Below are 10,855 nucleotides of genomic sequence, written 5' to 3' on the forward strand. Positions count from 1 at the left end.
CATGCGCAAAGCCGACCTCATACGTCATTCTCCCGGAACTGCTTCTGTTTACAACAGTGAGCGCAAGCTAGATTCAAGTGATTATTACGTTTTGAATATAGATATTTTTCTTACAAAAACGCATCGATTCGCTACAGAAGGCCTTTGTTCACCCCCCGGAGCCGTGTGAGACACTTTTTTTATGGATAGGTGATTTTTATTTAAGTTCTTTTGGACTGAAGCAATGCAACACCCGCTGAGTGGCATTAAACAGCTTGAAAGATCATAGACAATTTTTTATATAACTCCGACTGGATTCGTCTGAAAGAAGAAAGCCATATACACCTAGGATGCCTCGGGGGTGAGTAAAACGCAGCCTAATTTTCATTTTTGGGTGAACTAACCCTTTAAAGTATAAAGGTCACAGAAAAATAAAAAGCATTTGATAATCATGTAAAAAATAATTAATGAACAGATATAAGGCAGCAGATGAGGTGACAAGTGAGATAATCAGCTGTTTATTCTTGCATAACGATTGGCAAGATTAGATTAACTAGCTCCTCCCAAACCTTTGTTTAGAACTCTATTTTTTAACAAACGCTGAAACAGAATGTTACAATGAGGAATACTAATACAGTGATGCTTTGAAAGCATCAATGTAGATAAATGTAAAACAAAACTTCTAAGGAAGGACAGAAACATTGAGGCTACAGTAAATGAGTCGGTGGATATAGGCTTAAGTTATCGATGACAGGGAGACAAACTGCAAGGAGTCTTTTGGGCTGACCTCGGCTATTCTTAGGCCGTGTAAGAAGGAAGAGAAACTAAGAATTTAAAGTGGTCCCTTAAAGCACCTGCTGACAGCACTCAACCTGTATCCCATTGCCTATCAATAGTCTCAGGGCTTCTGCACATAACTTAGACTCTCAGTAATGAGAACAGCTTTACTTCTCAAACACAAGCACTTCTTTTTATTTGTATGCACTAGGAAAACATTCTGTAGCCTGTCTAAAGGGACTCGTATAAGCAAAGCAATAGCTTACAGGCTAATACTGTGGCTAATCCATTCAGAATTACCTCAGCGCTAATGCCATTCATGTCTGTTGTGCGACTCTGAATGGTGGACCTAGCAGCAGGTGGATGGACTATTTATAACCTAAACGTAATGTATAGCAAGCCTCTAGCTTTAGACAAATCTGTCTATTGTTACGCCAGGTGGTTCAGCAGACGTATTTGACGCAGTTAGCTTTAACAAGCTTGCTCAGCTCAGGCAATATAAACAAACGCAAAGCTAATGACATTCTAAACTAGTTTCTAAAAGAAACGAATTGTGTACTTTCAGATTGAATGAGAGTTACAGAATTTTCAGTAGTTTTTCAGTAATGCTAGCAACAAAAGCATGATTATTTGTTGAATAATATAGTCAGTCGGTCATTATCACTAAATTGCAACCTAGACAAAGAGATCAGAATCATCCTGAAGGGTTTTATTTTGCGGTAATGACTGACTACAGACTTATTCACCAAATAAATAAACTGGTAAAAGATACCAGAGATACATGAAGACATAAGAGATATATGAAAGTAGCACAGTTATGTAGGGTCTATAATTTAATATTTGACTAGCAAATGCTGCAATTAACCAATAAAGTAAATAAAAACTGAGAATAACATCTACTGTAGATGTGTATTATGAAGTTAAACTTCTACATGAACATAAAAATTTTCAGTTTTCATTCATTCTCCATCTCCCGCACAAAAACACATTGCCACACACATCTCTCGCTTACGTAATCAAAAATAGTAAAAACAATAGACAGCTCAATCAACTCAAATGACAGCATATGATTAAACTTCCAACTCTTTGCTATGTGGTTCAGACAGAAATAAAAGTTCACCTAACCCATGTCTCTTAGTGCTCTCAGCTCAGATAGTCATATTCTCAAAGCCCAAAGTTTGTGTATTTCCTGCTCCCTCACCTTTACTGGTCATTTTGGAGTCTTCATGGGCCGATCCCTCTCTCGGCTGTGTCTATGTCCCTGATCTTCTCTGAAAACCCCTCAAGCTGTTTTTGGCTGGGTCTGCTTTGTCAGCAGCCCCCCGGCCCAACAACCCAAAAATAAATCTGCACAATTGTGCCCGCCCCATAAAAGAAGACAGAGGCAGTTATACTGACAAATACACTCACTCACAAATACACTGTACAAATTGTACATCTACATGTGATCAGTTCAGACAAATTAATGATGTAATACCACTTTAAATCTAATATCTACACTTGATTTTAGTATAATATATATATACTAGATTTGACTCATCCTACAACTACTGTTATAAAGAAGACAAATCATACTAAAGCATACTAAAAATGTTCAAACACTGTTTAATCATTAAAATAATCATACTCATGCACCACCCTATACTCTGTTCAATATAATTCTTTACAGAATATTGCAGTTTTATTCTCACTTTCCTTTCTTCTTTTCAAATTGCACATTTTCATCGGCTTACTGGTTAAGTAACATCTACAACAGGAAGCTTCTCAGGTTATGGATTTCACAAGGCGTGTCTGTTTACGGCGGTTCTAAAGTTTATTCTAAATTTGGAAAAAAAATGTTATGCACAAAACAGTTGGACACAGGTTTTACATGCAAATATGTTTACACTGCAAAAAGTCAAATTAAAAATCTAATGTAAAGGGATAGTTCATCCAAAAACGAGAACTCCAAAGCAGTATGAAGCCCATTTGAAACACCATTGACTTTCATTGTATGAAAAAAGAGGTCACACTTTATTTCAAGGCTCAATTCTCGCTATTAACAAACCATTAACTATGACTTTTGCCTCAATAAACTCCTAATTTGCTGCTTATTAATAGTTAGTAAGGTAGTTGTTAAAGCTGCAGTCCGTAAGTTTTGCCTCTTTGTCTCCATCTCTGTTTGAAAACCTGCAATTGCAGCTGTGAGCGGAATTATCTTCCTTGCGTGGGTTGTGCTCCGGCACGGCTCCAGCGCGGAGAATCAGGCTAAAGTAAGGCGATAGTTTCGAACACTGGCTGGTTATGTACTTGCTCAAATATTGATTTCGGATAATTTTTAAGCAAAAAAAGTTACGGTCTGCAGCTTTAAATTAAAAAGTATTAACTTGGAAGGTTTTGGAAGAAGATTTGGAATGTGGAAAGATAACAGAATTTTCACTTTTGGGTGAAATATCCTTTTAAGAAATGTTTTTTTGATATGCTTTCCAGTAAAGATACCTAAAAATTCTTGATACATTTAACTGAAAAGTATAATTTTTGTTTTCACATACTGTATCTTGAATACAAGTATTTTTTGTGTCTTAAAGTTGATCTATTTACTAATAAATTAATTATATTATTATTATTATTATTATTATTATTGTTATTATTATTATTTTCCCTTCCCTCCATCGCTCCATGGTGTGTGCTTTCTGTGGAGAACAATGTATTTTAGGCTTTTTTTCCCTACGATATTTTAGACTCTATTGTTAAAAAACAAAAAAACAAAGCAAAAAATAAATAAATCAATAAACAGTTTTTGGCAGTGTAAGTGGTTTGTGAATGTACTTTGAGAATCACTGAATAAATAGATCTATTGTGCAGTTTTAATGTGTTATATGTTCTTAAAGTGCATCTGTTTCTGCTACAGATTACTGTGATGTGTAATTGACTGTGAACATCTGTTGTTCTGGATGATGACAATTTCTGTATTGTGTTTACGTTACGTTTTGGACACAGAAGGCTCTTTACAGTCAATATTCTTCAGTGCACATGAGAATGCATTTTGCCACCGCCCTTCTAACCTCCACGCTGGAAGCACATGCCAGCCATAATGGCTCTGAGCCGTATGGCACATACAGGGAGCATGACTCTGCTTTTACTGCTCTGTGTGCAATAATGAAGACAGACCGGCCAGGAATCCACTCAGTGGCATCAGCCCATTACAGTTCAGCCCCTGGAGTGTGTTACCATGGTGATGGAAACTGTATTCTCCAATAAAACACCAGCATTTGTCTTCACATGTGGGACAAGAGAAACCATATCCCTTGGATCTGTTTTACATATTGACATATTGACTGATTAAGTGCTGTCAGAAACGACCAGGCTTTAAAGAATATGGCATTTATAGCAGTCTTGGCGAAACAGGGAGCAGATAATTGACTATAAAGATGGGAAGCGATGTCTAACCTGCTATCTGGATGCAAACTGTTGGCCCCTCTGTTAAGTTGAGAGTGGAGTAGCACTGCTTACAGAGCTGTTCTTCCTGAGTGTTTCGTCCATTGGCAGGAGGCGTTGTGTATGACTGCTCCACCATCTGCAGGGTGGCGGTGGTTTCCGTGGCAACAGAAGGGTTTGACCCATGAAGCTGTGGTACTGCAGACATAATTCACAATTAATCACCATGATACTATCTGGATGACACTGATTCTATGGTGAATGAAAAAAATTTTTCAGTATATATATTTGCTTATACTATTGTAAATAATTTATGAATAATTTTATTTATAATTATTTTCATTATTTAACATGATTATATTAATCATTCTTTTTAACAAATTATCCATAATGGTATAAAAAAACCTTATAAAAAATGAAGTCCATATCTACACACACATAATTTAAATTGTCATTTTTTTTAATTATGTAAAAATATTTTAATGAATAAATAATATTTTATTTTTATTATAAAAATAAATAATTCTAAATTAGATTAAATTTAATTTTAAAAGTATTAAAAAGTAAAATACTTATATACGCATTCTTTTGTAATTTTGAATTTTTATTTAAAAATAAAATACCATTTTATTAGTAATTATTTATTAATTAAAACAAAAAATGTACATTTACAGTTTGTGATTTATTTATATTTAAAATTGGAATTTACAAATTACAATGAAATTTATGTGTGTGTATTAACACACATAAACACACATAATGTAAAGATGCAATTTAACATTAAATTGTTACATTAAATAAAATTAACTAATAAAATACTTATGTATTTTATATGACCTTTTTAAATTTAATTTAGAATTATTTTATTTTAAAATACAAGTAAAATATATATATATATATATACTGTATATACAATCAATAGATTAATAATCAATATTAAAAAAAAAATATGTATACTTGCCAAAACAGAAAGCCTGCTTTAGATTGCATCATTCAGGGTGTTGTTAGTAGTTACTACAGACTTCCTATGTGGTTGTTCAGGTATTTTAGTGCATTGCTATGCTTTTCATTTGGGTTTTCTGGGTGGTTTCTTACTGGCCAAAGACTAAAGACCCCACCTTCAAAGTCTCTATGATTTTCTGGCCAGATCAGGTCCCTTTAATTCAAGTCAGTGTCTGCTTTGAACCTAGCTATTTTAAAATGCATCATGCACACACGCGAACACACACATTTGTTTACATTTTGTATGCATAAGCACCTGTTATTTGCTCATCTTGATGACTGCATGTTAAGTTGTATGTTTGGATGCTTGAGATCTCCTCCGTTGCTTCCCATGTCCTTGTGTCTTTATCCTGAAACTCCTCCACCCTGTGAGTCTGTGGCTCTAGAGTCCACTGCAGGCTCTCCTCCTCCGCATCTCCCTCCCCTTCTACAGTCAAGAAGGCATGAGGGTCCCAATCCACAGCAGGGGAGTCCGGAGGTCCCTGGGTCTCCAGAGTGTCCATGCGGAGCAGTGAACCGCGGCCGCCCCTCCCGCCAGTCCTGCGGCGCCCCGAGTCTCTCCGCGATGAGCCGTCGCTCTCGGAGAAGGCAATGTAGGAGAAGGTGAGCTCAAAGGAGTTCTGACGCGGTGTGCCCCACACGGAAGAGCTGCTGAGACATGCGTCATCATCCTCCAGGCCTTCATCGTCGTCAGACCATTCCCTGGCCGTCTGTAGTTCTGGGAAGTCGGACTCCTCATTTCCACCTAAGGAAAAATCTTTTATGATTAGGGCTATGCAGATGATGGCTTTTAAAGGGACAGTTCACCCATAAATGAAAATTACCCCATGATTTACTCACCCTCGAGCCATCATCCTAGGTGTACATGACTTTCATCTTTCAGATGAATACAATCTGAGTTATTTTTAAAAATGTCCTGGCTCTTCCAAGCTTTATAATGGCAGTGAATGGGTGTTGAGATTTTGAAATCCAAAGAAGTGCATCCATCCAACATAAAAAGTGCAATTTGTAAATAAAAATGTCAGAGGATTTTGATATAAGCCAAGAGGAGACTGGTTCTCCTTTGCTTGTAAACAAAACTTAGTTCTCACGTGACTAGCATATTCTCACCGGAGCTTACGCTACACCTACATCATCTGCTGGAACGCCACTCTCTCGTGAACACTTGTACGGCAGTTAGCGGAAGCTAGAGATTGCGGTTTATAAGGTTGGAAATATGGTTATTTTCCTTGCACAAATGCATCGATTCGCTTCAGGAGGCCTTTATTAACCCCCCAGAGCCATGTGGAGCACTTTTTATGATGGATGGACGCACTTTATTGGACTTCAAAATATCAACACCCATTCACTGCCATTATAAAGCTTGGAAGAGCATGGGCATTTTTTAATATAACTATGATTATATTCATCTGAAAAAATAAAGTCATATACACATAGGTTGGCTTGAGGGTGAGTAAATCATGGGGTAATTTTCATTTTGGGTGAACTATCCCTTTAAGGGGCTATAATAGCTGTGGATATCAGGAAAACATGCAAATATAACTGAAACACTCATATATTTGAATGTGTGTAAATATACTGTATATGAAAATATTACCATCTGAGCAGGGAGGCGTGGAGTCAGGTGTTGAGCTCACTGTTCCGAATTCCTCTGAAATGAGAGAGCAATAAATGATCCTCAATTTAAGGGAATCTCTTGAAATTTTATTGTCCTAGTGTTTATTATTATTATTATTCCTAATATATTTCCATTAACTGGTCAGCAAAGAACACAGCAAGAATTCTGCAGCAATTTTAAGTAAAATGTGGAAATTGTCCAGCGATGTGACTATTTTCATCATGAACTGTTCAATACAGATGCGTATAAAAATTCAGCTTGTAAAGTTTATATGAAACTAATTCTACACAGCATAAAATAAGTTAAAGGAATAGTTCACACAAAAATAATACAAAATTGCTGAAAATTGACTAACTCTCAGGTCATCCAAGATGTCGATGATTTGTTGTTTCTTCATCAGAACAGATTTGGATAAATGTAGCATTACATCACTTGCTCATCAACAGATCCTCTGCAGTGAATGGGTGCCGTCAGAATGAGAGTCCAAACAGCTAATAAAAACATCACAATAATCCACAAGTAATCCACATAACTTTAATCCATCCATTAACGTCTTGTGAAGTGAAAAGATGCATGTTTGTAAGAAATTATGACGGCACCCATTCACTGCCATTCACTGTGTATATTATACTAGTTGCACTGGTGAGCAAGTGATGTAAGGCTACATTTCTCCAAATCTGTTCTGATGAAGAAACAAACTCATCTTTATCTACGATATCCTGAGAGTACATTTTCATCTTAGTATTCATAGTTTTAATAGCAGGACAGAAACTATTACCATGTCCTCCACTGTGGTATTTGAGAAAGCTGCCCTTAACACTACATGTTTGTTTTTTCAAATAGTTGCTGTTGGTCATACAGACCTTTCCTTTAAGTGGGCAGTTCCTGCCAAGAATCAACTGCAAAGTGAAGCAGGCTTAGCCAGCTCATGTCTATTTGAATGTTATGGGCATCCATAAAAGAGACCTGTGATAAAAGCCTCTGAGCCTCCATTTCATGTTTTGCTCAATGGGATGAGTGAAACAAACTGAGGAACAAAGCTTTGTTCAGATCTTTAAGTCAGAGGTTTCCTTTTCAGCTCTCTGTCATTGTACAAAAACGAGCATTGCATTTCATGTCTGGTCTACAAAACATGCATTTAGTGCCTTAATATATTAAATTTACATACTTGCATACAATCTTAAAAATAAAGGTTCCAAAAGGGGGTTTCATAGTAATGTAATAGAACATGAAACAGCTGTAATAGAAGTACTTTTAGAACTCGACTGAAAAGAAAATGTTGCAGTATATCCAACTTTATTATTAAAATGTATACCTTTTTTTTATAATGGAACAAAAAATTTATTTTTTCAGATTTTTAAATCAAATTCAGTTATAATATTTTCTACATGTCAATGCAAAAATAAGCAAATTTATCAAATAATTATTGTGATTTGATTTTAATATGCTAAGCTTCAATGGCATGTTTCTCCCCCTTTTCCCCTTCTGCTGTCATATGGCATGGCGGGCCAAATCAAAGGTCATCATGGGCCCTTCAGACATTTTGGGTTCTCAAAAGATCTTTCTTTCAGTGAGCTTTTTAAAAGAATCATTTTTCCCCCTCTCAAATATATTTTAATAATCTGAAGAACTTTTTTCGATTATGAAGGACCTTTTGTTATGTCAAAGGTTCTTCATGGAACCATCAAATAACTTTTATTTTAAAGAGTGTATTGCAAAGCCATTAAAATAATCATTATTGAGTCATGTAGTACATTGTAAATGTACTTAAAACTAGTGCTGTCAAACGATTAATCGTGATTAATCGCATCCAAAATAAAAGTTTTTGTTTGCATAATATATGTGTACTGTGTATATTTATTATGTATATATAAATACACACACATTATGTATGTGTATTTATATATATATATACATAATAAATATACACAGAACACACACATATATTATGCAAACAAAAACTTTTATTTTGGATGCGATTAATCGCGATTAATCGTTTGACAGCACTGCTTAAAACATTTTTAATTTGTGTTTAGTTTACCTTCTTGGCTTGGAAGTTCACCATAATATTGTATTTTTGTTTTACAAATACTTTGTTTCCCTCTCGGAAACTACTTCAAACAATACAGCACAGCCACAGACCCCTGATTTAAAGGATAGAACCAATTAAATTCACCTTCAAACATCCCCATCACAAAGAATAGATACTAGAATCAATTAATAACAATAAAAATGCATTGTTTTTCTGTGTAAACTAGAATTTGTATTATATTCAGTATTCAATGTTTACACTCACAATCTATAGGACAAATTATACAAAAACAAATCAATTATAGCAATTGTTACACCAAATCATGCCAGATTATTACTAATGACAACAATTTTCCTTTTTTTTCCTTTTTTTTCCACATTGCCCTTCCCTCAAATACATTTGTAAACAGCACAAGTCTTATATCGATGCTGCATTCATAGGTACAGAGCTAGTACGCACTGCAACATCAGCAGAATCCAGCAAAACAAACGGGTGAATGAGCGCTGGAGCCAACAAGCAGCCGAGATGATGCATCAGACACAAAGCAAGAGAATAAAAACACATCAGCGGCATACAGAGAAAAATACAGAGACAAAGGAGAGACTCACTGCAGTGGGAGAACCCTAAAACCTGACCCATGCTCCATCAAGGCACCGCTGGGCCCATCCAGTCTGGAGTCCCCCTGTCCTCCGCGCTGTGGCACTCCTCTGCTGGACCGCTCCCTCTCTTTTCAGCTCTCTCACGCTCTGTGCTCTTCATGCACCCCTCCCTCGCTCTCTCCTTTAGTGCACTGCTGTTTCTCTTTCTCTCACCCTCCCCTCTCTTCATCAGACGGCCCCTCCCAGGTTCACTCGCTCTCTCATTCTCTGCTGCAGCCAATGGACTCAGAATGCCACTGTGTGTGTGTGTGTGTGTGTGTGTGTGTCAGTATGAGTGCATTCATGTGTGTGTAGCTCATCTCTGCCTGCTCTCTGCCATCTCAGATCAACATCCTCTTTATGTCAGTCTGCCATAATTTAACAAGGATCAACATGTTGCACCCTTAAAATGACCCAAGAAACGCTCATTTTAATTAGCATATTTTAAGATGAAATATTCAAAGAGGGTTAACAACAAATAAAACACTAAAGAATTATTTAAAGAATTAATATTTTAATTAATTAATTATACAAATTATTTAAAATAAATACAATTTGTATAAATTAAATCATTTTAGATAAATAATATTCGAAATAATTAATTATTCTTTTTTAAAAAACAATACATTTTAAATAATTTAATTATGATTTTTTTTTTTAAATACAAAAAATAGCATAGAAATTAATTGCACAAAATTAGCTACATAAATTAACGTAATGAATATGAAATTATGGTTATATAAATTGGAAATGCTGATTAAATATATTAAATTATAGTGCTGTTCTGTGGGTGGTAAATTCAGCAACATAGACTTTTATATCTCTTGTGTGTGTGTGTGTGTGTGTGTGTGTGTGTGTGTGTGTGTGCGTGCATGTGTGTGTGTGTGTGTGTATATATATATAAAATGTCTGTCTCTCTATAAGGCTTAATTTAAAAGTCTAATGAGGCTTTTGTTTGTGTCCACTGCCTTCAGCAGAGTCAAAGCCTCATGGGTTGTGAGGTACTCTAGCAAATGAGAAATGCTCACGTGGTCTATCAGCTACTGTACATCATGATGTAGAACGAGTACAGCAGCCCACACAGGTTCACATACAGACAAATTAATACAAATCAAATTACAAATAAAGACATATATATTTTGATATAATGTGTATCGCTATAGTTTTTTTTGAATATATTTTTTTTCAATAATTTCAATGTTATTTAGTATTATGTAATAACGATATTATTAAAAAAATGTATTTAAATATTTAAAAAGAAAGATTTATTTTAAAACAGCAATAATTCATTTTTCATAGCTGTGGAGACTAGGGCTAGTTGTCACATGGTCCAATTACACAACTGTGCGTTTTCTTTAGTAGTGGCTTTGTATGTTGGTTTCAAGCCCCAAA

At 35.5% G+C, this 10,855-nt stretch overlaps 1 protein-coding gene across 2 annotated transcripts in view; it reads right to left on the reverse strand.

Moving 5' to 3' along the window:
* Nucleotides 1-9,566, reverse strand: part of LOC107746194 (reticulon-2-like) — a 25,136-nt gene extending 15,570 nt beyond the window's left edge. The window contains exons 1-4 of one of the 2 annotated variants that reach the window (XM_016560305.1): nt 9,434-9,566; nt 6,773-6,826; nt 5,432-5,920; nt 4,249-4,371 (exon numbers count right to left, since the gene is read on the reverse strand). In XM_016560305.1, coding sequence (XP_016415791.1) covers nt 4,249-4,371; nt 5,432-5,920; nt 6,773-6,826; nt 9,434-9,464 — 697 coding nt within the window. In that variant the 5' untranslated portion in view covers nt 9,465-9,566. Of the gene's footprint in view, nt 1-4,185; nt 4,372-5,431; nt 5,921-6,772; nt 6,827-9,433 lie in introns of both variants that reach the window. The other variant, XM_016560306.1, reaches the window with a different exon arrangement.
* Nucleotides 9,567-10,855: the final 1,289 nt, after the last annotated feature.

The sequence above is a fragment of the Sinocyclocheilus rhinocerous genome, unplaced genomic scaffold, assembly GCF_001515625.1.
Source record: "Sinocyclocheilus rhinocerous isolate Xijiao unplaced genomic scaffold, SAMN03320098_v1.1 scaffold319, whole genome shotgun sequence".
NCBI classification, from domain to species: Eukaryota; Metazoa; Chordata; class Actinopteri; order Cypriniformes; family Cyprinidae; genus Sinocyclocheilus; species Sinocyclocheilus rhinocerous.